The sequence below is a fragment of the Aulonocara stuartgranti genome (genome assembly GCF_965226115.1).
Source record: "Aulonocara stuartgranti genome assembly, chromosome: 17".
NCBI lineage: Eukaryota > Metazoa > Chordata > Actinopteri > Cichliformes > Cichlidae > Aulonocara > Aulonocara stuartgranti.
Genome location: NC_138953.1, coordinates 19,131,232 through 19,159,063, shown reverse-complemented (window position 1 = coordinate 19,159,063; position 27,832 = coordinate 19,131,232). Strand labels below are relative to the sequence as shown.

At 40.0% G+C, this 27,832-nt stretch overlaps 2 protein-coding genes across 4 annotated transcripts; one reads left to right on the top strand and one right to left on the bottom strand.

Annotated features, from left to right (window-relative positions):
• The first annotated feature begins 259 nt into the window (after positions 1–259).
• cwf19l1 (CWF19 like cell cycle control factor 1) lies at positions 260–8,894 on the top strand. Of its 2 annotated transcripts, none has more exons than XM_082509737.1 (14): positions 260–378; positions 2,039–2,123; positions 3,625–3,709; positions 3,914–4,015; positions 4,099–4,313; positions 4,400–4,515; positions 4,712–4,796; positions 5,177–5,329; positions 5,455–5,599; positions 5,701–5,780; positions 5,876–6,085; positions 6,751–6,870; positions 6,962–7,059; positions 7,714–8,894. In XM_082509737.1, exons 1-14 carry the CDS (start codon positions 356–358, stop codon positions 7,856–7,858), a joined length of 1,662 nt encoding a protein of 553 aa, XP_082365863.1. In that variant the 5' UTR covers positions 260–355; the 3' UTR covers positions 7,859–8,894. The 2 variants fall into 2 exon arrangements, with proteins under 2 accessions (XP_082365863.1, XP_082365862.1); XM_082509736.1 differs by having other exon boundaries at positions 5,452–5,599.
• LOC309691798 (CD9 antigen-like) lies at positions 8,798–27,832 on the bottom strand. 2 transcript variants are annotated; one of them, XM_082509743.1, is made up of 8 exons: positions 27,603–27,832; positions 15,689–15,791; positions 11,727–11,824; positions 11,083–11,157; positions 10,892–10,993; positions 10,696–10,785; positions 10,368–10,451; positions 8,798–9,628 (listed from the first exon to the last, which is right to left on the bottom strand). In XM_082509743.1, the coding sequence occupies exons 1-8, from the start codon at positions 27,669–27,671 to the stop codon at positions 9,563–9,565; spliced, it is 687 nt and encodes a 228-aa protein (XP_082365869.1). In that variant the 5' UTR covers positions 27,672–27,832; the 3' UTR covers positions 8,798–9,562. The 2 variants fall into 2 exon arrangements, with proteins under 2 accessions (XP_082365869.1, XP_082365870.1); XM_082509744.1 differs by lacking the exon at positions 27,603–27,832 and adding an exon at positions 23,790–23,970.

Genomic DNA, 27,832 nt, shown 5'->3' with positions numbered 1-27,832 from the left:
ACAGAAAAAACAGAAACAACGTACTGAAACACGGCAGCTTCTTCAAACCACTCAAATCAAACCTGGCAACAACTATTTCCGCACTGAAATCTGTCCGGGTAGCCACATGGAATATTTCTTACTGTTTGAGCTACTTCTCTTGTAGTTTTTAGAAATTAAAATTATCATTTTTAATTTAATAGATGTTTGTCTTTCTTAGTGTGTCTCGCGCAGCCGCGTGTACTCCCGCTTCGTAAATTACAAATAGTTCCGCCTTTGTTTTAGTCGGACAGTTACTAGCGACGGGCGGTTAATGGAAGCTGCTAAAATCCAAATCCCACATTTTAAGATTTAGAGTAAAAATCTGCTCAGGGACATGGAGGAGCAGCCGCTCAGAGTGTAAGTCTGCTCAGTGAACACAGGACGCAGCGTCCGGTTAAATGTAGCTTCTGGTTAAATCGATGCTGTTTATGTTGTCCATGTTGATTATGTTGTTTCAGCTATGATGTTAGAGGATCTCCGTTTCTAATACAAACACGTTGGTAAAAGAAAAATATGAAAACCCTTCCGTTAACAGGCGTGTAAACCTCACCGGGTCAGGGTCTTGTAATTGTTGACTTTTTCGGAACTGTTTAGATGCAAAAATGTGACCACTCTCATCAGACTTAAAACAAATTTCAGAAATTTTAAGCGTTTCTTATTAACTTCAGATTTATATGTTATAAATACGCGTTTCACTGCTGAACGTCAGTGTTCATCCACCCCCAGGATGGGTTCTAAAGCCGTCCGCCTAATGTAAAATGTGTTTAAAGGTTTGAAAATATACGAGGTCATCACTTTTATTTCGGCATAATGTATTACACTGAAATATACAGAACCTCGTTAAAAACTTGCATGATTCAAGGTTGCATTAAACAGTCTCCAGACGTAGAGGCATGTTTGATATTTGCAGTTTGTGGTGAAAAATCTGCACTTTACCAGAATATATTAACGTCATTTTAATTAAACAGAATGATATCCACGAGTTCTGTTGATTTATTTTATTTTAATGTTATTTTAATACGAACTCTGCTGCTATTGGTCCAATCGAAGTATGCTACAAAAGAGCATAAAAAACCTTTTTCATATCACCATTGTCAAATTTTAGAAAAATACAAGTTTTTAAATTTTACTAATTTCAAATTATTTAAATCTGCCTGTCTAATATACAAAGTTATACATGGTCTGGCACCTCCACCAATGAGTGATTTTATTAAACAAAAGTCTAGCAGGTCTCGACTGACTCGAGCCACTGTTAGAGGTGATTGTGAACTGGCATTCAGGCGGACCACCTTTTCACAGAATGCTCTGTCAGATCAGGGAGTGAGCTTCTGGAATAGTCTTCCACTGTCAGTGAGGGAAAGTACAAGTCTACCCATCTTTAAGAGTCACTTAAAAGGGCGGCTGAGGGACACGCAAACATGTGATCATGTTTAATAATCATGCTTTATATTGGATGGGAAAAAGAGTTAGTGTATTACAAGAAGGTAAAAACAACTGTTAGTGCAATGGGTGAACGCGATATCACGACAGTCAGGGCATGTGCAATACTGGGGTTTGTGCAATATAATTGATGTGTTTCCGTTATTGTTGTCTATACTGTCCTCTGTGTCCACTCTTCTTGTCATTGTTTGTTCTAGTATAATGTGATCACTGTTTTTGTCCTTGTCACATGACCTGTAAATAGTGTCTCTGTATGTTTTTACTAACTTGTGTTTAACACCAACCTGCCAGAGGGTCTGCAGATGGAAATTAGCCCAAGGCCATAATCTGGCATATTTACATTTGTTAAAATGTTCATTAATATGTATTGTTCCTCTTTCTAAAAATAAATAAATAAATAAAAATAAAAGAGGCACTTTGTGCTATTGATGTTTCAGTGTCCAACTTTACCAATGAGTAAGGCATCATTCAAGTCCCAAAAACACAACAGATGTTTGGAGACTGTCTGATGTTTTCCAGAGGAAATCATCTATGAATTGCCTTGATTGTTAAAATATTAAAACATGCGTGTTTCTAGTTTGGCGTGTGGGGACGTTGAAGGCCGTCTGAACGCTTTGTTCAACCGAGTCCAGGCCATCCAGAAGAAGACTGGGCAGTTTGATGTGAGTCAGATGCGTCACATTATCCAGTTATCATTTAATTTTTTTTAAATGATTTGTGGGGTTTTATATCTGTTTAGTTTTTTTTAAATGTAAATTTGACAGTTTTTTCTTGTTATACTAGCTGTGATTTTAGCACGGTGGCACGGTGGTTAGCTACGGAAGCGTAGAGCTGCCACCCAGGCAAAAGAAAAATACAAGTGTATCACGTTATAACGTGAAAGGTTTATTGTTCTAACAAGATACTTTTCCTGTTTGTACAATATACTATCATGTTTGTACAATATACTTTTCACGTTTGAACAACATAATATCACGTTATTACAATATACATAATTATCACGTTCGTACAATATAATTATCACGTTCGTACAATATAATTATCACGTTCGTACAATATAATTATCACGTTCGTACAATATAATTATCACGTTCGTACAATATAATTATCACGTTCGTACAATATTGTACGAACGTGATAATTATGTATATTGTAATAACGTGATATTATGTTGTTCAAACGTGAAAAGTATATTGTACAAACATGATAGTATATTGTACAAACAGGAAAAGTATCTTGTTAGAACAATAAACCTTTCACGTTATAACGTGATACACTTGTATTTTTCTTTTGCCTGGGTGGCAGCTCAACGCTTCCGTAGTTAGCACTGTTGCCGCACAGCAAGAAGGTCCTGAGTTCAATTCCAACATCAGGCCGGGGTCTTTCTGTGTGGAGTTTGCACGTTCTCCCCGTGTCTGCGTGGGTTCTCTCCGGGTACTCCGGCTTCCTCCCACCGTCCAAAGACATGCAGCTTGTGGGGATAGGTTAATTGGATAACCCAAATTGTCACTAGGTGTGAATCTGTGAATGAATGTGAGTGTGAATGGTTGTTTGTCCCTGTGTGTTAGCCTTGCGACAGACTGGCGACCTGTCCAGGTTGTACCCCGCCTCTCGCCCTATGACAGCTGAGATAGGCTCCAGCGCCCCCCGCGACCCTAAATAGGATAAGCGGAAGTGAATGGATGGATGGATGTTTTTCTTTTTTTAAAATTATTTTAATTTATTACATTTTTATCATAATTTGTTTTTCCTTTTTCCACATAGACTTGCCTTTTTTACAGTAAGCTTTTTCTTAGAAATTTGCCATTTTCTATTCTTTTACCAGTTTTCCTCTGTAAGTTTGTCAGTTGCTTTTACATGAATTTGTCAGCTGTTTCTCTTTTTTTCTTCTAAATCAACCGGTTTATTTATTTTCAACACACACTTGTTTATAGACTTGTCCTTACAGACTTTTTCTGGTAAATATCTCATTTTGTTTCTCATAAAACTTTTTATTCTTTTTTTTTTCCATCTAAGTTTTCCCCCATCCATCCCCTTAAATGTTTTCTTGTTACCTTCATTGACCTGGTAGATCATTGTATAGAACTGTGTGTTAAGTTATCATATTAAAACACCTGTAATCATCTTTAAGTTGTGGTGATTTTCACATCTGTTTTCCACCAGTTGCTGCTGTGTGTTGGAGAGTTTTTTGGAACGACGCCGGAAGCTGAAGCCGAGTGGCAGCTGTACAAAACCGGAGCCAAGAAAGGTGAAAAAATCTGGAACATCTGGGCAGATGCTCATCTTTATTGTTGCTTTTGACCACAGGGGGCGCTGTTACATTAATAGCATTGCATAAGAACTCAACAGCGCCTCCTATGTTCATGCTGAAAGCAAGCATGTTTTTTGGCTTTTTCTGAGGAAACTCAAAAGCCTTTTTTTTTTTTTTTTTTTTTTCTCTGCGCCTCCTCAGCTCCCATCCACACTTACATCCTCGGAGCAGCAAGCCAGGAAACGGTAAAGAATTTCCCAAACGCCGATGGCTGTGAGCTTGCTGAAAACATCACATATCTCGGTAAGCGATCACACATATTCATGACCTTTTAATAAAAACATGAAACCAAAATGTGACACAGTGCTCTCATCTGTGCGTTACAGGCCGGCGTGGTGTGTTTACCGGCGTGTCGGGACTGCAGATCGCCTATGTCAGCGGTCAGGAAGCCCGGCAGGAACCAGCGCCGGCTCATTGCTTCACCTCCAAAGATCTGGTGGCCCTCATGACTCCTCTGACCAGCAGCTCGAAATTTAAAGGTGTTGACATCCTGCTGACATCGCAGTGGCCCCGAGGAGTGTGGCACTACGCAAACAACCCGGTAATGAAGATGTCTATGCTGCTTTAATTTTACTGCCTCTGACCCCACGAGATGCTGAATGGATTCTTCTGAACTCTGTTCGGCAGGAAGTGAACACAAAACTTTGTGGAAGCAACTCGATAGCCAGCCTCGCAGACAAACTGAAACCACGATACCACTTTGCAGCACTAGAGGGCGCTCACTATGAAAGACTCCCATACAGGTAAGCTGCAGAGTGGTGAGGGAGCTCACTGATGACCCTGTTAATTAATTTCTTCTGGATATCAAAGAGCCTTAAACCTGCATTATTTTGATTGGCCAGTAGGGGGTGACCCCCCTGGCAGAAGTCAGATTGATTCGAAGCAACTGTTTGGTTCTTGTTTTATGTTACTCCCATCTTTCACTGTGTCTATCGGCAGGAATCACATTGTTCTTCAAGAAAATGCTCAACACGTCAGCCGCTTCATTGCTCTGGCGGCCGTCAACAACCCTGCCAAGAAGAAGGTGCGTTTCCCTGCAAGACAAAGAATCAGTTACATGGAGATTATGTGCATAGCTGCATTTATTAAAACTTTGTGTCAAGGTTTTCTTAAAAGTTAGGAAAACATCAAAATCTGTGATTAATAAAGTCCTTAAAAAATGCTTAGAAACCACAGAGAAGTTAAAGTTTTCTTCACTGACCAATGTTTCCAGTGCAAACAGGAAGCCCTAATAGCCAATTCAGCTGAACTAAATTTAGACTCTCCCTGTTATTTTAAAACTCTAATTTAGACCCTGGTTCTCCTGCAGGAAATGCAGGTAACAGAGCAGATCTGTGCTAAAAGGTTCCTGCTGTGAAAAATTCTCCAGATGTGTCATGACAAGTGAAAACCTTCTGTCTGCAGTATCTGTACGCCTTCAACATAATCCCCATGAAGACCATGGACCCCGCAGAGCTTGTGAAGCAACCGCAAGACGTCACAGAAAACCCGTACAGATGCCCCACGAAAGACAAGATGGACACACAAAAGACGGCCTTCAGCGCCACAGAGGAGGAGGTTTGTTTGGAGTCCTCTGTGGAGATTCATAGTCACTAGAATTCACCTCGACTCTTATCTAAATCACCTTTGAATGTGTATTTGAGGTTTTAAAGTACAAAATGTTGTTATATGTGTGCCAGGAGCCAGCCAATCAGTACTTCTTCGACCTGAGCAAGAAGCAGGGTGGAGGCTTTCGGGGCCACGGCAGGAAGAGGCACTCTGATGGAGATGGGCGAGGGCGAGACCAGCAGCATCATCAGGGGCAGCCCAAGCAGCCCCGCCGGCACCGTGAGTCCAGCCACACTCTGTTTATATCTGGTTTAAGAAAGAACTCATTAGTTAGTGTGGTTTTGTGAGGTTACACAGATAATTTGTTTTTCTGTGTGCAGCTCAGCCCTCTGGTCCATGCTGGTTCTGTCTGGCCAGCCCTCAGGTGGAGAAGCACCTCGTCATCAGCATAGGAACACACGTGAGTTCATGCTGTTCATAAATCTACATCACAGAAGCTCCTTCGAGACTTCACGTAAAAGCGTTAGAGCCGAGTGAGGATGATTTGTTCTGCAGTGTTACCTCGCGCTGGCCAAAGGCGGTTTGACTCCTCGCCATGTGCTGATCCTCCCCATCGGACACTACCAGTCGGTGGTGGACTTGAGCTCGGAGGTGGTGGAGGAGATGGAGAAGTACAAGTCAGCCCTGAGGAAGTTCTACAAGAGCAAAGGAGAGCGCTGTGTGCTGTTTGAGAGGAACTACAGGAGCCAGCATCTGCAGCTGCAGGTAGAAACACGACCAAGAAAACATGTTTTAATTCAGTGTTATTCGTATTGTTTTTAATGATACTGTAGGGTGAATATTTTCTAATTTTGACAGATGCAGTGTGTAGAAGTGTAAAAAGTCATATTTTTCACTTTAGAGTGCAAAATTTTACATATTTGGTTTTATCGTTTCAAAATTTGAGAAGAATGATAAAAGTTGAGCGTTTCATTTGTGCCACTTTTAATCTAAAATAACTAGCTAAAGCTTCATAATTCTATTTTTTAATAAATTGTTTTTTGCTTTTGTATTTTAAATTTGATTATGGAGGTACACAAGATATTTCACTGTAATAAATGATGAAGTAACACAAACTAAAACAAAAAGGTCAACAAAGATGTGGTAAACTTGTGCACTTTATGCAAAGCTGCTAAAATAATTTGAGATTGAGCATAGAATTAGATAAATATTTTTTTAAGTCTGCTATTGCTGACATACAAGAAGCCAGTTATTCACAAAGTAAGTCACACCTGGGCAATAAATTAGCACGTTTAAACTCCTTGTATCTTTATTTAGAGTGTGATTCCTGTGATCCAAGCGCAGGAAGAGAAACGTAAAATGATTTTTTATTTACTGCCACATTTGCTGATCACTTTATTTATCATCTTCTTGTTATTATTGTCATTCAGGTTGTGCCGGTGCCGTTGAACCGCTGTGCCACAGAGGACATCAAGGAGGCGTTCATGGTCCAGGCTCAGGAGCAACAGATGGAGATGATGGAGATTCCTGAACACACTGACCTCAAGCAGGTACCCGTAAACACACCTGGAGTACAGTGGTTTGGCTATTCTGGGATTTTTAACATCTATTTGAAAAGCTGAATTAAACGTGTGTGTTCAGATTGCTCCTCCAGGGACTCCATATTTCTATGTAGAGTTGGACTCGGGGGAGAAGCTCTTCTACCGCATTCAAAAACATTTTCCTCTGCAGTTTGGAAGGTGAGCATCAGTCCCCATTAAACACCCTTTGTTTGCCTGTAAATATAAAGAAGAGCCTCATAAAATTTCAGCACTGTCAGTGTCATCTTTTAAAGCTAAAATAAAACTGTTTCTTATGAAATGTTATGTATAAATGCAAATGTTGTCCAGATGCGTTTTTAATCACATTTGGATTAGATTATTAAAATAAAAAGAGAAAGCAGGTCATTCTGTTTATACCTGTGTTCTCTATAAAATAACAGAATTATCAAAACGTCATCAGAAAAATTACGTTATATCAGAAAGTGTAAAAACAAAAGCCTCCACAGGGGGCTCCAGAGAGCTGGACAGTCAGGACTTACCCATTATGTATACACAAACATACCTACAAACCTGTTTAAGTCAGGGAAAAGATGCTTTGGTTTGCAGAAAATTATTTTTTAGTCTCATGTTATTCAGTAATATTGGTAAATAATTATTACCAATAATTCTGCACACTGTTAATGTGTTTTGTTCACATAAATATGCACTGATCTAAAAATGACAAATTGCTGTTTCCAAAATGTCAGTCATGAAATTTTAGGGAAAAAAACTTGATGGGAGGTCAGAATTGCACTGTGGGAGAATGTCAGTGTCACAGAGTAACGGTGTGGGGGTTTTTGTGTGCGTACGTAGGGAGGTTCTGGCCAGTGAGGCGGTGCTAAACATCCCGACTCGAGCCGACTGGAAAGAGTGTAAACAAAGCAAAGAGGAGGAGGAGGAGAGCTGCAAACAGCTGAGAGATGACTTCCAGCCATATGACTTCACCTGGGATGAATAATTTACACACACACACACACGTACTTGTACAGTTTGCTTTGTGGGGACCATGGATGATGCAATGCATTGTGAGGACAGTTGTTGGTATGATGCATTCCTCTTCATCTATCCTGAACATGAAAATTGAGTCAAACAGCATTTTTAATACGTCTTCTTGCTTTTGTTTCTACTTTTATGACATTCACTGTCATCTTAACTATATCAATCCACTGTTTCAGGTAGAATGAGATTGCATAGAGTTAAGTTTAACTTGGTACGGAGACTGGATACTAATTAACATCTCATTTGTACCGTGTGTTAGCATTAGTTGATTTTGTTACCTTTGGATAAAGCTGTGACCAGTCTTTATGCTAAGCTAACTGGGTTCAATTCTCTGGTGTAATGCTCAGTAAAAATTTGCATCATATCTCAAACAATTTTTTTTTTTTTTAAATCAGATTTTGTTTTACAAAGCGTGTGTATTTCTTTTTAATAGTCACAGTGAGGAAATGGGAGTATAACTGTAAACCTCACTGCTGGGCTGTCTGTTTTTATTGGTGTTTGGGGAAAAAAAAAAAGGATTTCTAGCGTCTAAAATGTGAATAGTAACCTTTTGTTGCCACCCGTTTATAAACACGCGTGTTATGGTTTTCGAAAACAGTCTGTAGTGTAGTTTGGGTTCCCCCCCGCTAGGGGAAAAAAAAAAAAAAAAAAAGAAAAAAAAAATTGACAAAAGAGCAGAAATCTTGAGATTGATGAAATATTTAAAATTATGAACCAGCTCAGAAATATTTTATTTCTACCACACATATGGGTAAAGTTACTTTTAATGCCTCTTTTTTGTAAATATAATCAAATTTAAAATGTAATTTTGGATTGGTCACATTTTCAGTATTACCATGTAGTTTAACACCTCCCACTGTGCATTGCCCCTACAGAAATACAAAAATTCAAGTCCAGATAGTTTTATTCGTTATTTTTTTAATGTATTTTTATTCAATTGTACACAAGTGTTAGCCAAACCTTATATTACAAATAAATAAAAATTGAATAACCCATTAAGCTCATTTTTAATTTTTTAGAGTATGTTAAAATTGCATTAAATGTTTTCCTAACATTTGTACATTTGACTGTATTGTACCCCTTTAGCACTCACAGCAAGCACTCCATTTAAGACAAATCTTTGTTTTAGTTCATTTATTTGACATCTTAAAGACATGAACTGCAATCATTAAATCATTTGCATAAAACTTATAAAATAAAAAATAATCAAAGCTTTTAATACGCAGCTTTAAAACAAAACATGGGTCATTAACATTCATTTAGCTGCAAAAACCCTGTTAGCTCAAACGTTTAGCAGATTTTGTAAACATAACTTAAAGGAAAGGATTTAAAGAAAATGGGGCATCCACCAGGGGGCAGCAGAGTCGCAAAAGTCTCCTTTCACCTGCATATGCTCAAACCTGTCCTATTATGAAAAGTAGGTTTTTGATTTAAAAGATTGTATCAGTTATCACTTATCAGGTTACTTTGGGTATAAATAACTCGCTGCAGACCCCACAGAGTGGAGGAATTAAAGAGGCGTCATTGAAAAGGAGCCATACTCTCACAGGTCGACGAAGCCATCCTGTACGGACCCAAGCAGCACACAGAGGGACAAATGTTGTTATTCTTAAATGATTTGAAGCAGCAGCAGAGTTAAAGGTGGACGGCGTTTCATGGGTTTTTACACATAGTCCCTAGACCTTTTAATGGCACAGCAGAGCATCATGCTGAAGATCATCCCGAAGATCTGCAGAGAGTCACAGGACACAGGAATGTGGCATTAAGAAATAAACCACACTGTTTACAAAAGTGTCAAAGTTTCCATAATTTTGTATTTTGGTTATTTAAAATTTCACAATCTTGATAAGTTCATTTAAAATATTTTCTATGATAAAAATGGACCAACCCTGAAAAAAAAAATATTACCAATTCCACCTTCTTGAATGTAAATATTTAATATTTTTCTTGTTCTTCTATGAAAGAAAATAGTCCTTGGGGATTGATTTTTTTGGTGGCATCAGGGCAGGCCAGTCAAATTTCAGGGGCCAAACCAAGTAGAATGTCTAGTTAGTGTGAAACTACCACACAGTTTGGTAGCTAGCCAATAAAAATCATAGCTAGTCATCATCAGACTTCATATTTAGCATTCTGTACTCATGACTGAGCCATAAACTCACCAGTAAAGTGTTTATTGATGTCATATATGAAGTAAGTAGTAATGTCGTTTTTCATAGATTTCTACACATATGAAAGTGTCTTTGCAACCACAGATGTCGCCCCTACTGGGGCCAGGTTTACAACATTTGTGAATTGGCTTTGTTTTTAATAAATAAATCACGAGCCAGACCCACTACTAGAACAATGAGACACTTGGCTTTTTCTAAACCATTTCTAAACCTGACACATTCTAGGCTTTGTGCCAGTTTAACAACCATATGATAGCTTTACTTAAGGTTTCAGTACATGTGCATTAGTGGCAGACTCACCATAATGACTCCAATGCCGATGCCAACTCCACCAATGATGTGCAGCTTGTTGTTAAACACCTCGTCAATAGCAGCGGGACAGCTCTGCAGGAGGGAAGCAGGACCGTGAAGCAAAAACAGCAAAAACAGGTGTGAGCTCCACATCTTATTTTAAACCAAATGCCTGATGCAAATCTGAGCTTGATTTCTACAAAGCCAGAATACCCTAGAGAAAAATGTTAGCTGTAGCACTTTTTAGTACAAATCTCTTAGATCTTAAAATGTTTAAGTAAAAATTTACATGATGTGACATGAGAGGTCATCTCCCTTTTGTTGCAGTCTGCCTTACCTTGGTGACGAGGATCTCCAGCCCCTCCTGCTTGGGGCAGATATCTCTGGCAGCATCGATCACCGTTCCTGTTGGACCGCAGCAGTCGAGCTGCAAGGGGGGGGGGGGAATAGCCCACACAGGTTAGGCAGTCATCTGTTCTGTTTCAAAATAAGGAAACAAGTTGCATAAAAGGTGTCCAGGTGTGTGTTCTCACTCCAAAGTGGATGAGGCGGAGGGTCTCCTTCAGCGCTGGTTGTTTGGTGTCCTTGTAGTTGGCGTAAGTCTGTTTATAAAACTCTGTGATGTCCTCCACCACCTGAAGACACACAGACAAAGTTAACACTCCTGTCAATCAACAAAGAATGTGTGCATACATGCGAGAGACAGAAGGGGAGAGTTAGTTACCCGGTCGCTGTTGGAAAGACCCCAGATCCCGGCAGCCACTTCTGCAGCGAAGATGAGAAGCAGGAAGAAGAAGAACTAAACCGGAAAACAAGAAGATTTGGAGTGTAGACATGATTTTGTTTGGTTATCAGTCCTGAAAGGAAACTGAGTGGGTTTTTACTTTTATCTGTCACTTTTGTCCAAAGTTTCCTCAACCAGTGGTAAAAAACCATAGATTTATGTGTGGTGAACATAACATCAACACTTTAAGTTGTTGTGCACCAGCTCTGCTGTTCACCTTTTCTGTGCACAGAGCTCAAATAACAGATGACTAAGGAAGAGATGACCTGAAATGTAAGTTAAAACTAAAGCCATTTAATATTTAAAATGACGGCTCAGAGTATGACCATTTCAATCGCAGGACAAAAACATTTTGTAAAAACATAACAGCGAATCGTCACCAACAGTCACATCACACCGGAGCTGCAGCAGCCAACACGCTTGTGGTGAAATTGAGGAGTCTTTCCTGGTGATCGGTGTGATTACAGCCCAAACATCTCTGAAATGTGCCAACTGAAAAATCTGAGCATGAATTCATGATTCACAGCAAAGTCACCCGTCTTTAATGTAATGTGGAGAACTAAAACACAAAAGAAATCACTCACCAGTCCCAACATGCAAGGAGACTCTTTGATGGCTCCGCAGCATCCCAGGAAACCCACCACCATCATCAGAGCCCCTGCTGCGATCAGGATGTACACGCCTGCAACAAAACATTCAGATGGGCCAGAGGAAACAAGCATTCTGGGGTCACCTGTGCCTTTAAGTTCCCAAGGCCAGTTACAAACAAAGGAGACACGATTAAATTAAAATTTATGCACATAATCTCAACCTCAGTGATATCAGCACCACACTGTTCAAAACATTTAACAAAACATTTTTTTGTTTTGTTAAGTGGGATGCGATTCACTCTGATGTTCAATTCAACAGTTTAACATTAGAACTTGATGCTCCATTCTTAGGTTTGTTGTTGACACAGATTTTAAAAAAATTAAAGGATTAAGAACAGGTTCAGTTATCCATGTGACAGTGTAATGCAAGCGTATCTGAGCGAGTGTGTCTGTCTGTGTGTGTGTGGCCCCTCGCCATACCATACAAGGCATGACTTCTTATCAACCAGTCACACCCCGTACAGTTTGCGACCTTTCAACGGACTAACGTGTAAAAAGCAGAAGTGACGAGGCTGCTCACTCCATCGTAGAAGCATGAAACCTAATAACGAGAAACATTTTATCAGCACATACACAAGAAATTGTTGGTACCCTTCGGTCAATGAAAGAAAAACTCAATGGTCACAGACAAAAGTAATAATAAATAAAAATTCTATAAATGTTAACCAATGAAAGTCAGACATTGCATTTCAACCATGCTTCAATAGAATTATTTAAAAAAATAAATGCATGGAACAGGCCTGGACAAAAATGATGGTACCCACAAATTAATATTTTGTTGCACAACCTTTCGTTACGATTCCTGTAACTGTCAATGAGACTTCTGCACCACTCAGGAGGTATTATGGTCCACTCCTCATGAGCAAACTGCTCCAGTTGTTTCCGGTTTGAAGGGCGCCTTTTCTAGACAGCATGTTTCAGCTCCTTCCAAAGATGCTCAATAGGATTGGAGGTCAGAGCTCATAGAAGGCCACTTTAAAATAGTCCAATGTTTTCCTCTTAGCCATTCTTGGGTGTTTTTAGCTGTGTGTTTTGGGTCATTGTCCTGTTGCAAGACCCATGACTGTGACCGAGACCAAGCTTTCTGACACTGGCCAGCACATTTCTCTCTATAATCCTTGATAGTCTTGAGATTTCATTGCACCCTGCACAGATTCAAGACACTCTGTACCAGATGCAGCCCCAGAACATAACAAAGCCTCCTCCATGTTTCACAGTAGGGACAGTGTTCTCTTCTAGATATGCTTCATTTTTCTGTCTGTGAACATAGAGCTGATGTGCCTTGACAAAAAGTTCAAATTTTGTCTTATCTGTCCACAGGACATTCTCCCAGAAGCTTTGTGGCTTGTCAACATGTAGTTTGGCTTATTCCAGTCTGGCTTTTTTATGATTTGTTTTCAACAATGGGGTCTTCCTTGGTTGTCTCCCATGGAGTCCACGTTGGCTCAAACAACGACGCATGGTGCGATCTGACACCGATGTTCCTTGAGCATGAAGTTCAGCTTGGATCTCTTTAAAAGTCTTTCTGGGCTCTTTTGTTACCTTTCGGATTATCCGTCTCTTTGATCTGTCATCAATTTTCCTCCTGCGGCCATGTCCAGGGAGGTTGGCTACAGTCCCATGGATCTTAAATTCTGAATAACATGTGCAACTGTAGTAGGGTTGGGTTTTGATTATTGATTTATCAATTAAAATCAATTCTAGCTTGGATAACGATAATTTAAACTTTTTAAAATTATGCAAAATTGCAAAATGCTTAGCTGTGTCTCTAATAAAACCTCTGTAACTTTGCTTCACTTCAGCAGCATCAGGTAATGTTCATATGTTGACTAATGACTTTCTTTTGTTTTTGATCTACTGCAGAATATTTTTAAGGTTATCTGCTATAAAATCCCAGGCCAGGAAAATCACCTTCATGTTTTTCTGTTTTATCCTCAGTTACTTTGACACAAAGGCATCTGCTGTGATGCTTACACCTTTGATAAAGTCTCAAGTGTCAGCTTTCTTTTTATAGATATAAAAATATGGATATTTGATACGTGATCAGAATTTTAATATTTCTGACTGAGGCAAATAGAATCGATTCGGGACCTTGTGAATCGGAATCGAATCGATTTTAGAAATCAGTGACAATACCCAGCCCTAAACTGTAGTCACAGGAACATCTAGCTGCTTGGAGATGGTCTTATAGCCTTTACCTTTAACATGCTTGTCTATGATTTTATCTCTAATCTCCTGAGACAACTCTTTCCTTCGCTTTCTCTGGTCCATGTTGAGTGTGGTACACACCATGTCACCAAACACAGTGACTACCTGGAGTCCCATATATAGGACCACTGACTGATTACAAGATTGTAGACACCTTGGATTAACATGTCCCTTTGGTCACATTATTTTCATTCTTTTCTAGGGGTACCATAATTTTTTCCAGACCAGTTTCATGCATTTATTTTTTTTAATAATTCAATTGAAGCATTGTTGAAAAGCAATGTCTGACTTTCATTGGTTTTAATTTATTATTACTTTTATCAGATTAAAGTTACTTCTGTGACCATTGTGAGTTTCTCTTTCATTGACCAAAGAGTACCAACAATTTTGTCCACGTCTATATATCTTAGCACAAATGACAATCTCAAAAGCATCAACTCTAACAGAACCCATGCTTTGTTTCTAATAAAGTGTCAGTGAGTGTACAAGTGCATGTGGAAGGCTGATTGGAAATCAGCCCTGATTTACCTGCTCAAGCCTTTTAAAAATGTAAATGTACATCAGTGATTTGCATTCTGGCTCATAGGGCTGCTGCCGCTCTGATTCGAACAGACACGAAGGCCTGAGAGGCACCAGAAGCTGTTTTTAATGAGGAGTTATTTATCAAAAACACCTTCAGTCACGATCTGGTGAGTGGGAATCAGCTGCAGGGTGATTTAGAGCGATGATTCGACACTTCAACGGTGACTTCATGAGGATGAATCATAAACAGGCTGTCGGATAACAACAACAGTGAGCGCATGAGCCACACACACAAATACTCCTCCAAAGCCGTTATTAAGATGTTTGTCATGTCAGGCCCGTCCTCCGTCTCCTCTCTGCCCACTTCTCTTATCAGTTTGATGGATGCAACGCACAAAGACGGGAGGGTGGGACAGTTCCTCCGGGAATACAGAAGTCTGAGAACAAAGGAGTCCCTGTGCGCCGGGAAGAATGAGCGCTATGTGTGGAGGGATCTGCTGGGTTGGACGAGCCGCCTCGCTGTGGACCAACTTTGGCCTCAGCTGCCCTCCGAGTGCCCCGCCTCTCTGAGGTCAGGTTATATCCACGTCCAGAGCCCGACAGAACTAAATGCAGCTGTAGTGCATTTAATTTGAAATTATGACTTCCTCCACAAATATAAAGATTTCATTCTAGAAACAACGCTGTGGTTGTTAATAAACAGGACGAAGTGGTTACTGGGGACTATTTTCAGCTGCAGATTATTCGGCACGGTTTCTGCTGGTTGGAGTGAAATGAGCAGTGTCAGACTTTACATTGATAGGACAGCATGATAAAACGAACAGACTCGTAATGTGCGTCAAAGCTACACTACAGACACGTCAGCTGTAATTACAACAACACCCACCACCATCACGCCATGGCAGGTTCAAAGACCATGATAGTGGAGGAGGAGCTGATCATTTCCCCGTCTTTCTGTGCAGTTTGAATCTTTGTATGTTCTTTTTGTTATTTTGTGGTTTATGGTTGTGAGATATCCAAAAATGTAAAAGTGAAGCTGCTGCGATTAAGATGCTTCACCTGTGCTCTATAAAGGGTTCTTGCCATCCTCAAGGTTATTCTCCTTCATGGTCTTTTGTTTCCATGAAAGTGTTTTGCATCCAGGGTTTAACCAGCAGGGGCCTTACCCGTAAAGAAGACAGAGGGCGACTCCTCCCCTTCGAACAGTCCTGCCGTCCTGGAGTCAAAACGCAGCCAGAGTCCCACAGCGAGCACGCCGGTTCCTGCCAGCTGCAAGACGAAAAACATGTTTACTGTCTCTGAAGGAGGTTTAATGTTCTCTCCGTGAGACTATATTCAAATACTAGTGTCATTTTGCACATTTGTCCTCATTTACAGATATTTACAGATAAACCACAGAGAAACTCATGTTAAGCAAAAAGATACAGAACTAGCAACTGAGCCAAGAAAAGGACTGAAGTCAGAGAGAAACTGAGCCTCTACACTTTTATCCAACCGCAAGGGTCGCCCCCTGGTGGGCATAAAAAACCCCCAATGCAGCTGTAAAGGCAGTTTGACGCAGACTTCATTTTTCATACAAGCAGAAGCTATGTCCATGTCTGTGGTCTGAACCTGCAGAAATGCTTCTAAAGCAGGCATTGCAGCACGTGTGACCTTGTTCCTGATGTTTGGAAGAACACTGTGCTCACAACAAGGTAAGTTAACAGAGCCAGCACCACCGGAGCACTTTTTCAAATTGTTATTGAGTTATTATCCACTCTTAAAATAATGAAGGCACATACAGCTCAAGTCTGTCGCATTAACAGACACTTTCATCAAATCCAACAACAGCTGTAGGCGCGGGTCGATAATTCCGGGGGTCTAAGACACAGGCAACACATTACCAGTTAGATACAGAGAGAAGAAGTGAAAAGCCCGAATGAGGCTGGATTTGAGAAGTATCACCTGACTGAAACCACAGGGCTCACCTGGACCTGCCTCACAGCACTCCACTGTCATTACACTGTATACTCGAACGATGACCGTAGAAAAAAATAAAGCACACAACAAAAGAACAAAGGAAAAGATGCTGCAGTGTACAGTACATCAGAGGCAACTTTATCCTAAACATCTGAGTTAACTCATAAGAACCAGACTATAACAGCACGATAATCTGAGACGTGCAGGAACAAGGAGAGTATTTGATGTGAACGTTATTTAGAGATTGGGGGTTAAACAACATGCAGAGACATGAAGAGGTGGACACCCACACAGTGGCAGCTGATCGAGTATAAAGCATCCTACCTTAGACAATAACCAGATTAATCCTGCTTTGCAGTGATTTACAACTGAGGTTGTGTTAAAAAACACAGAAAACTACGGAGACCATGAACTCATCCCTGAACTTATGGACCCATCACAGTCATTTAGACAGGTGTTCAAAAACAGCTGCTCAGAGCAAAATGAAAGAACTGGCTTTTGTAAGGTATGATGATGTGATGCTTCACTGTTGCAAAACTATGTGCAGCTAGTATGGAATGCAATGGTTTCATATTCAAATCAAAGTATGTTAGTGTGGATGAATAAGAATCCCTTTCATTGAAGGTGAACATGAGGCTAACGTTTGAGGAATGAAGTTCGACTTGCTGCCCGGCTTATTCTCCTGAATCCAGACCAACCCAATCACAGAGGAGCCATCCAGGAAACATGACTTCAGTACATGTGGAGCCTCTGCACAACGGAGACTTAGATATGAAGGCATCCACAGATAAATAAATGACAGCCATACTTTGTCTCAAACAGTAATTACCCACTACCATGACTCAGAATCACCTCAGCAACCACAAAACAGTTTACATCAACTCTTTGTTGCCACCCAAATAACTCCCATAATGTCCTGCAGCATGACGCTGACGTCTGTTGTTGTGCAACAGGGAGTATATGAAGCACACCATAAAGCATTCAGGCCGAATGGCAACACTTTGCCCCAACATGTCCTCCGTCTGGTTCCTCCTACGGTCTGCTGACCATGATTCAGGATTTTGGTTTTTTGGGGTGGGGGTGCTATCTGTAAATCAAGGTCTTGAATTCTCTCTTGAAAGTTTGACTAACTCAAATATAACTCCAAATACAATTCCAAAATACTTGGCAAATTAAAATTTTGAGATATCAAAAAAAAAAAAAAAAAAATTATAACAATATTAACTAAATAAAGAGTGAAATAGACTAAAAAATAAATAAATAATAATAATTCACGTGGAGTGTGAGGCATAAATTATGATCAGTTATTCTTTTAGGAATTCTAGAAATGGTTGCCAAATCATACAAAAACTCGCCAGTTTCCCCTTTCTATCAAATCTTATCTGCTCCACCCTGGCCACAGACACCATCTCATTAAGCCACCTGTTAAAACACGGGGCCGAAGAAGACCGCCACTGTAAAAGAATAAGTTTCTTTGCAGCCAGCATACCCATTGTAATTATCTGTTTTTGTGAAAAGGAAAAAGATTCGACTGATGCAAATGATCCAAGTATAGCCAATGTACCATCACATGGTATTTTTTTTCCTAAATTGGTTTGAAAACCACATAAAAATCTGGCTCCAAAAAGCATTCAAAACAGGGCAATGCCAAAATAAATGTGCAAGGGAACCTTCACCAACTTTACATCTGTCACATAAGGGAGATACAGAATTATAGATCCGGTTAAGTTTGAGTTTAGAAAAGTGTAGTCTATGAATGACTTTAAACTGGATTAGTTTATATCTGGCATTTATTGAGCCTTTCTGAATATTGGACAAACAATTTGATCATTGCTCTTCAGACAGAGAGACCCCGAGGTCTTCAGCCCATGTTTTCCTAATTCGGTCGGAATCAACTGGGATTGTAAAGCACTTAACAAACTGAGATATCAAATGTTTAAAATTTGCTTTCCGAATTATATCAAAGTAAGTATAACTTCGTGGCTTCAGTGGAAAGTCTGAAAAGTTTTGTTGAACAAAATTCCTTATTTGAAGATAACGAAAAAAAAATGTGATTGAGGTAATTGAAACTTTTCTTGAAGTTGAAGGACATAAATTTGTCATCTGTATACAAGTCCTCAATGTATTTCAATCCCTTTCCCCCCCCCATTCTAAAAACACCCTATCCATTTTACCTGGTTTAAACACGTAGTTATGTATTATTGGCATTCCTACTGAAAAATCAGGTAGTTTGAGAGATTTCCTCATTTGACTTAATATCTTTAAGGAGTGTTTAACAACAAAATTATGACTGAGCGAATTATTACAAGAACCCGTGTTAGAAAACAATAAGACCGGTAATGAGGCTTCAGATACTGTTGTTGCCTCTACCTGGAGCCAGATCGGAAGCTTGTCATGACAATAATCAATAGGCGAACCCCACTGCCAGTACAATAGAGCTCTTGAATTTGCTGCCCAATAATAATGTCTAAACACAGGGAGACCTAACCCCCCGCAGGAAGTGTTTTTTTGAAGATGAGCCATGGATATCCGAGGGGGTTTTCCTGCCCAAATGAATGAGTGAATCAATGAATCAAGCTGCTTAAAAAATTTAAGTGGCAAATGAATAGGAAGGTTTTGAAAGTTGAAGGTCTTTTTTTTTTTCTTTTTTTCTCTTTTTTTTTTTCTCCTTTCATGCTTATAAGTTCACAAATGTTAAAGACAGTAATTGTTCTCGGTTGATTTGTATAAGCATGTTATGTTTAATTTAAATGCAGAAATAAAATTTAAGAAAAAAAAAAATTGAGATATCAACTCAAAATTTTAAATTACTTCTGTCTGACAATTCTACCCTGTTGGACAGCTTTATTTTTCTAGCCAGCGTTAGCTCACCAAGGCATACAAATAATATGACAACGAGCGTAGCAGCTTACCTTGTTTTTTTAATGTCATTGGGAAAAATTCCCTTTCATTGTTAGTTTTGTATGCTAGCATTAGCTAGTGTACCATCCTTTTATTGTTGTTAACCAGAATCCTTAACAAAGAAACACTTTAATATGGGCGTTAGAGGCAACAGAGGGTTAGAGTTAAATAACAATCTGTTAAAATGTTTCAAGTAGCAAATATTTAATTCATTAAAAAGTATTAGCTAACATGCTGAAGCACAGCTGTAAATTCCCAACTGAGTTGGAGGATCATCACGCCATTGTTTTCTGTAAAATACTAGACGTTCATTAAACCCGCAGCACAAGTTGACTGGCTGTACTGTACTGTGAACACTGTAGTGCCAGGTTATCAAATAAATGCTCCAACAGATAAAACATGAAGATGAATACTCGTAGGCGAGGCCTGTAGTCAATTGCAAGATAAACTCCCTACAGAGACTAAAACAGCATCAGGCTGTAAACATGTAGGAGAATTAGAGGCATCAGCTGCATAATTCATACACCTCTAAAAGCAAACACCATTGCTTTCATTCACTTTTATCACACAACTGTGCGTTTCAGGCTCCATGTCAGATTAACCTGTAAGTCAGTCATCCAAACTGGGATGCACAGACTTGCCTGAAACATCATAAGGAGGGTCATTTTATATAACGCCTTGGGCTGCTCGACTTAGTGTGACCTCAATGTGAGTAAACTGAAAGTAGAAATCTTCCAGCAATCAGAGCCACACCTGTAACTGTCAGCATGTGACATCATCCCATCGCTGGTTTGTCAGCGTTAAGTCAGCCAGGCACACCTTATGATCATCATCAGTAAATCTTTCCAAACGTAGCCTCGAGCTTAAGAACGCAGGATCAGTTTGCTTTATTTGCCTTGCAGTCGTTGTCTGATCCAACCACTCGCTCTGTAAAGAATGGAGGTTTAAGCCTCTGCACCTTTCACTAGTGTCACTCAGCCTCAACACAACTTTCCACTTCATCTCTACACTGCGTTGCAATAAACAGGGCTAGAATAGCAGGAGTCCATGTTAACATGAAAATAGAGCATTTTAAAATATCCGTCATAGACAGCAGAAGTCAGAAATGACCCCATCATGTTGTGAAAGTAAAGTACCACATGTCTGTGAAGGTTCTCAGTCATCCAGGTCATCGTAGTCAAAGGAGCTTGCAAAGAAAAGCGTCTGGACTTCTTTAAGTTACTTGAAGATGTTTCACACCTTGGCTCAGGCGATTAGAGGATCATCAGGGGGTCCTTTTGTCCCTCTGTGGGGGTCACTCCCACTAGGTTTATATCTGGGACTCTCCACCATTTGACCTTAGAACTGAAGAAGCTTCTCGGATGAGAGGTGAAACGTCTTCAAGCAACTTAAAGAAGTCCAGACGCTTTTCTTTGCAAGCTCCTTTGACTAAAGTACCACATCTTACCTGCTACTGTTTGAATGCAAGTATTAGTTAATGTATGATGGATAACTTTCCACTCATTCTTCATTTAATCATCCCTATCTAATTATATATAGTATATTGTCCAGACTAGTCAGCAGATATTCAAATGAATCTCTTCACAGATCAATAGATTTAAATTCCAGTATCTGTATATGAATATTGAGACATCATCAATGCGCTACCATTAACTGCAGTTCCTCTTGTCCACTTGAGTCGATCCCTGTCTACACTCAGGTTACAACATCCCGCTTTACTTTTTAAAAAAAAAAAAAAAAAAAAAAAAAAAAAAGCAAAAACAAAAAACAAAAAAAAAAAAAAAATCATGTTTACAGGCAGCTATGAAAACTATTTTAGTCTCTGTGGGTAGTTTCAGCTTTCATAACTGCAGGTGGCAACTTTATCACGAACCATGAGCCTCCTAGACACTAATCTGAGGGAGTAAACTCAATTTTCAGCCAAGCTTAGAAGAATGATCTTACAAATCATACGGCTTCATGTAGGGCACGCACAGTCCACTTCAGTTTCAGTAAATTAAAGTAAAGTGAAAATCGCTGGTTATGAACAATAGCAGAGTTCATGTGAGAAGCCTTCTCACATCGCTCTCACGCTTGTCTAGTGCACCATTACCAACATTTGCAGAATATTTAACATGAATTAACCCAAATAAACATTTGTCATTAATTTGTAACAATAAAAAAAAAAAAAAAAAAAAAGGGATATAGAAAAAAGAAAGGAAAGGACGTCTGGCATCCTGAATGCTGGGGATGTTGGTATTAGTGAACCACAAACACTCTAGGGACTCGACTGTTGTGTGTGGAGGAGATGAAAACAGCATTTTCCCCTGAGGTTCATGTTGGCTCTCATTAACCACAGAGCTGCTCTGCAGCACTATTAGCCATGCAGAAACAACAATAACCATGACGAGGTTAGTTTGGGAGTTCTGGCGATGCACAGGCTGGTACCACCTAACAGCAAATCAAAAGTAGAATTTCTCCCATGTTTTGGAAAATAAAACTGCAGTTTTTGTGAATGGAGTCTGGTGAAGTGTAACTGTAACTGCTTGTGAGGACAGGTGAAGCAAAACTGATTCCAGGTGTGATAAAAAAAAAAAAAAAAAAATTAGTGGTGCTGTTGAACCTACAGCTCTTCACACTGTGGGAAACTTCTTCAGGTTAATAATCAGAAACACTCGAGGCCGACTCAATGTAAAATCAGTCTAATCTCACGTTTGTGTTTGGAGGAGGGGGCCAATAGACGAACTTAAATTAGAGGGCAGGGTGGTCCACCAATGAGATGGAGTCCTACAGGACAAAAGACCATTTAACAGCCGGAGGTGACGCACTGCAGAGACACAGATACACATTTTCCAGTCGCCTGGAAGTTTATCACTCACTCCAGTCCTCTCATCAGTGCTGGCATAAATTTCTGACAGGTGCACATTGTAAAATAATGACCTGACATCCTAGCAGCGCAGCTTCAGCACACCTGAGTCATATGCAAATCATGTCTTTTCTTAATATATACACCGTTTAAACTTAGTAGGTCAGACTTACACCTCGGGTTTTACCTCATGTCTAACCGGTTTTTATTTGCATTTATCAAAACCATTTAAAAAGCATTCCAGTTGAACTGTAGTGGTTGAAGCTTCTGTTACCGTCCCTGTATATTTCCCACCTCGTGGTCCACAACCCACAGTTTGAGAACTGTTTCTTTGCAAGCAGTTTTGCTTAAAATAGTTAATGCCATTTATTCACAGTCTGTTTAAAATCTGTGATTTTTAGACTTGATTCTGTAATTTCTGTAAAATCCCTCATCCTGGAGATGAATCAGGAGGCTTGGGGATCATTCACTCTCTCACCTGTATGTGTGTGACGTCACCTTAACATAAAAGTGGCTCAAAGCTACCCGGCCAGTTCTCTTTGTTCTGTCCTGCATGCTGCATGCACTGCACCAAACCACCAAGTCAGGCTGTAATTTCATGCTGCCCTACAGTCACTGCAGTTCTTGAGCAAATTAGCCACTCGTTTATCTTGCTCTTTCATTTTGAGTCGCTCTGCATGTTTTCCAAGCATGTCCATCTGTCTGCAGTCAAGGAAATGACATTCTTCGGTCTCCTGCCCATCTTCATTCCTTCGCCTTAAACTGCATTAACTTTTGAATCAGTTTTAGCAAATATGTCAAAACTCAGATGTGCCGTGTCATTCCATGTCAGTTCCACCTGACCATCTACCTGACCATAAAGGGGAACATTTTTAGGAAATTCCATCTAGAAAATTCCTTAAGCTCCTGCAACAGTGAGTCATCAATCACTCATCCATCCATCTGACCACAATTCACAAGCCCCCCCCATCCTTCAGTATGACGTGATGATTTCACATATTTTAATGGCCGTGGTTGCCACAGACCATGTACTCATAATACTCCTGAAGTCAAATCCTTTTGCATCGGAGGTGACCGAGATTGTGACCATTTCAAAGGCACCAGAACTTCTCGACAGTCTTGTGATGGACTGTGAGGTTGATAAACTGTCACAGCACTGATGATTTAGTTTGCAGAAGCAACAAACTGCAGCATTTACAGAGATTAGTGTGGGACATAAAAGACTGGAAGCGAATTAAAAGCAAAGATTTGTGAGCTGAAACTCCCCAGAAGGAAGTGCTACGTGGGTTTGCGTGAGGCCACTTTGATTCTTTCAAAGAGCCTCGATGACAAAAGCACAAATTTAATGATGGTTTTAGAGGTTTGAAGCTCCCAAAACATCAAAAATAGTCAAATTATTAAAGATTTTGTGGCTCCAGCCAAACAAACTCTGCCTGTGTTTTAGATTGTGAGTCTTTCCTGAAATCTGATCCAGTCACAGAAACCATCAAACAATCAAACAAAGCAGCATAATCCAAAGCAACCAAACCACTTCAGTCCACTCACTAAACCAGGCTACGTACCCAGAAGAGAAAGTTGAAGATAAACACCAGGTACTTGATGCACTGTTGTCTCTTCATGGTGCTCGGATCTGTTTATATCTTCTTACGCAGAAAAATGGAAGAAAAAGCGCCGTGAGTGTCACACAGTGAGGAGAAGAAGGAGAATGAAGAGAGGTGACAGAGAGAGGCAGCTTTTGTTGTGAGCCACACCCTGCTGAGCACTCACCTGGCTGAGGGAGGAGCTAGAGGGGCACACATCCAATCGGATGTGTGCTGCATAACCCAGCTTGTCTAACACAGGTGAAGGCATTTAACACCTCTTGACTTTTCTAAATACTCATGAAAGGTGCCTCAGTACTTCTTGTATTACCTCCTTTAACACTTCCTTTATGAAACAAGATGTCAACTCCTAACTCACTGTGGACCACCATTAATTAAAAACCTTCATATACCTCACATGTGGCTCATAAATGTTAATCGACACTGTGTTTCCCAGTTTGATTGGCTGCTAGACTTGAGGCTGAGAGAAAATCTGCTTCCTGTGTGAAGAACAAAGATTTATATCAAATGATTCAGTTTAAAGTTTGATTATCTTTCATTTATGTGGCTTCAATAACAGCCTTTAAATCAAAGTGGCCACACCACTAATGTCAGTTTTCCATGGGGATGAATTATTACCCACAGTACAATTCATAGAAAGGTTTAAACCATCCATAGAGAGCACAGAGGCTGTAAACATGTTTATTTCTGCTTTTTTTTAGGTGACATCATGCAAATACTGTTCAAGAGCAGTCTGCCAATTTGGACATGATACAACCGCCGGTTGCTAGGGAAATAATGTGGCAGTAGTTCCTGGAGGTTTCTGCCTCTCTCTAAAGAAGCTGCTGCACCAAAAACCTCCTTCTGGTTTCTTTGGTTGTCTGCAGTTTGTCTGCAATTACTCTAAACTACTAAAGCAGTTAAAGCAGTAAAGGTTGGAAAATTGGAAATGGACAAGATTCGCCTTCAAAGTAAAAGCTGTGTCTGAGCGCTGCAGCCAATGTGTTACAAAGGGGACAACCTTTAATTTGAAGGGAAATCCTTTTTTCACTGTCTCACTACAGCTCAGAGAGTAGCTGGAGAGGAAATCTACATGCAAACTTCCAAAGCAACCACAAGGTTTTTGGCAACAGGTTGGGGAATACTTAATTTTCCCAAGCAACAGGTGGCTGCCAGGGTGGTTGTCACTGACTGGTCTCTAGGTCTGTGTAACCGAAGCTTTAACAATCACATTCTCAGCAACCACTGGTCAGGGAACCCAGTTTCCCCTCATGACACGTGGTCTCTAAGTCCGTTTGACTCGAGGTGTCCAAGTTAACATCAAGTGTCTGCAAAGCCTCATTAAAGTTAACCCTATATCATAGGGCGACCATATTTTGATTTCCAAAAAAGAGGACACTTGCGCCAGTCACAAAGAACTTTAATAATACAGTTTGCTTAAAGAAAACGTTAACATATTTAAACTATGCCTTCTCTGTGCGGTTAATGAATGGTGAAATAAAAATATGTCATATAAGCTTTTAGAAGTCAGCGTGTGCAAAAAAAGAGGACAGTTGGTCATCCTACTATATCATCACAATAATGTTGGTGACGCTGCAGCTAACCAATCACATTGTCTCAGCGTTCAATTACAATTAGCCCAGAATTTGGCTCATGCTATTAAAAACTATCTCTAGCAAACCAACATGAGTAACAAAAAACCCCCCAAAAAACCCAACTTGATAATATATTTATTATATTATATAAATCAATAAAGGAAACACTTGAAATGCTTAGCGTTTGTTTCAGAAGAGGTTTATGTAAACAAAGGCACTTCTTTCTCTCGTCCCTCGCATTTCAAAGCTATAATATCACAGCAGTTTAATCACGTTATTGCAATGCAGGAATAATGCCAACATGGGGAGCTCAGATAAGTTGGGCAGTTTAATACTGGAGTCTGTGGAAACTGCCTCACTCTATAGGGCCTCCAGTGGATGCTAGAGGACTGCAGTTTCTGGGACTTGCTTAGCCGTAACTGATTCTAATTGGAATAAAGCATTTTAAAAGTATGCTCTTTGATTGAAAAGAAACAAAGAGAAACAAACATGTTGAGTGCTGTTTTTAAGATAAAAACACTCTTCCAGTTTAACCTCTGTGCTGCACAGCTGGACTCATGCTGTCAGTTTTACCTCCATACTCCTGCGTTTGGCTTTAAAAACAGATAAATTAAAAAAAAGACGAGCTGTTTCAGAGGAATCACAAACAAAAACTCCACAGGTGTATCCTCACACCTCTTGGGAGACTCATTGTTTGCTGCAGTAACTCAACGCTGCATCGGCTCCCAGTGGACCCAGTGAAACCAACAACGCCGGCTTTGTTGTCGGCCTCCGTTATCTCTCCCCGCCTGTCTTTTGTTCGTCACTCTCGTTCTCTCTAAGGATGTCTTTAGTGATAAGCTGCTGTTGTTTGTTGAGCTCAAACTCTGATGGCTTGACTGAACTCGATCATTCATCAGAGAAAGTGAGTGAGCAGCTCGACATAAATGAGTGAAAAAACTGGTACAAATAATTTAATCCTTAAAAAGATTTGTTCTGCTCATTTTCAGCTCCATGTTTTTATTCGTAGACTCCATCAGAGGAGCTTTGGATGATTCACAGTTCAAAATAATCCCCATCTGTCCTGTGCTGAATGATATGAAGCTTATCAACAATAGCTTACCAGAGTCAATAAGGAAGCACTTAATATTCCACTTTAATGTCCCATATGGAACAAATCAGACATTTGATTCCCTTTAACTCAGTTCATATAGTCCAGGGTGTACCCTGCTTTTCAGACCCTGAGATGGATAGCTAGATTAGAAGATGGTTGATGGATGGTTGATTTATTTCAGATTTTTAACCTTTTCTTTTTTCATTTTCAATATGAGTTTGTAGTGTGGTAGTAAAAATACGTTTTAAAAAACGATAAGATTTGTGAGAGTTTTTTCATTTTAATAATAAAAAAGAAGTTATTTCTTTGAACTGATGGATGAATTTAAAATGTACATCAGGACTTTTAACATGTAAAGGAGTGTTTTACATTCCTGAGGTGGAGGTGTGGACCCGAGGCTGGCCCTTCGACCCTTTGACCTCTGCCCTGAGAAATCATTCAGACTTTTAAGGAGCCATCCTTCAGACTGCCTTAAGCTTCCTCGCTGCACAGGACACCTGAGTAGGAGGTGAAAGCACTGATTAGGCAACCGCTCTGTCTTTGAATGACGTGTTAGGCTCATCTACGCCCCCTACTGGATTTCTGAACTACTGCAAAACCAACGAAACTTTAAAGTCACCAGAAATGAACACCATCAACTAGCAGGCTGTTTAGTACTCTGAGGAACACCGAAGCTGTTCCGGTGGTTTGTCGTGTGTCTGCACTTTATTGACGCTTTCCGTGGGGTTTTCCTTTAATTTGTCAGCTGTCTACAGCTGCTGCAACAGCATCCCAGAATGTCAGAAACAAGAAAACAGAAAAATGCGAAGTGCGGTTTTAGTGGATAGTTACACAAACACAAAATTAATATTATCAGCTTCATATAAAAGAGCACACACAAACCGGAACGACTTTAAACAAAACACACTAGTGTTCAAAATGCCATAGGCTAAATCAAAACAAAACGCTCCTCGGTTCATCTCTGTTAAACACAAACCACATCACACAAAAATACATTTTCATCTTTCCAGGCTCAAATTTGAGAGATGAAGACTTATTTCTGTGCGCAAATGAATAAACACGGGCGGCTGGAGCTTTAAATATTTCATCCCGCGTGTTTAAACTTACCCAGAAGACGAAGTTGAAGATGAAGAGCGCGTACTTTACGCACAGCTCCCAGCTAGTTAGAGCCGTCATCCCTGCGGAGTGTTCAGCCGTGTTTGGACTAATTCAGTCTTGAAATTATCTCCTATTTCTCGCTCAGTGATGTTCGTGGTTCCTGCTGTCGACCTGTCGCCGTTTGCTCGGCTCTGCTCAGACAGCCTCCGATCAGATCAGCTGCTGCTGGGAGGAAACAG

Coding starts and splice junctions, on each gene's coding strand:
- cwf19l1 (XM_082509736.1), top strand. CDS start 356: ATGGAGGAGCAGCCGCTCAGAGT. Junction 379..2,038: donor GAGGAGCAGCCGCTCAGAGT/GTAAGTCTGCTC, acceptor GCGTGTTTCTAG/TTTGGCGTGTGGGGACGTTG. Junction 7,060..7,713: donor TTTCCTCTGCAGTTTGGAAG/GTGAGCATCAGT, acceptor GTGCGTACGTAG/GGAGGTTCTGGCCAGTGAGG.
- LOC309691798 (XM_082509743.1), bottom strand. CDS start 27,671: ATGACGGCTCTAACTAGCTGGGAGCTGTGCGTAAAGTACGCGCTCTTC. Junction 11,825..15,688: donor GCCCTCTGTCTTCTTTACGG/GTAAGGCCCCTG, acceptor GTTTTGTTGCAG/GCGTGTACATCCTGATCGCA. Junction 11,158..11,726: donor CTCCTTGCATGTTGGGACTG/GTGAGTGATTTC, acceptor TTTCCGGTTTAG/TTCTTCTTCTTCCTGCTTCT.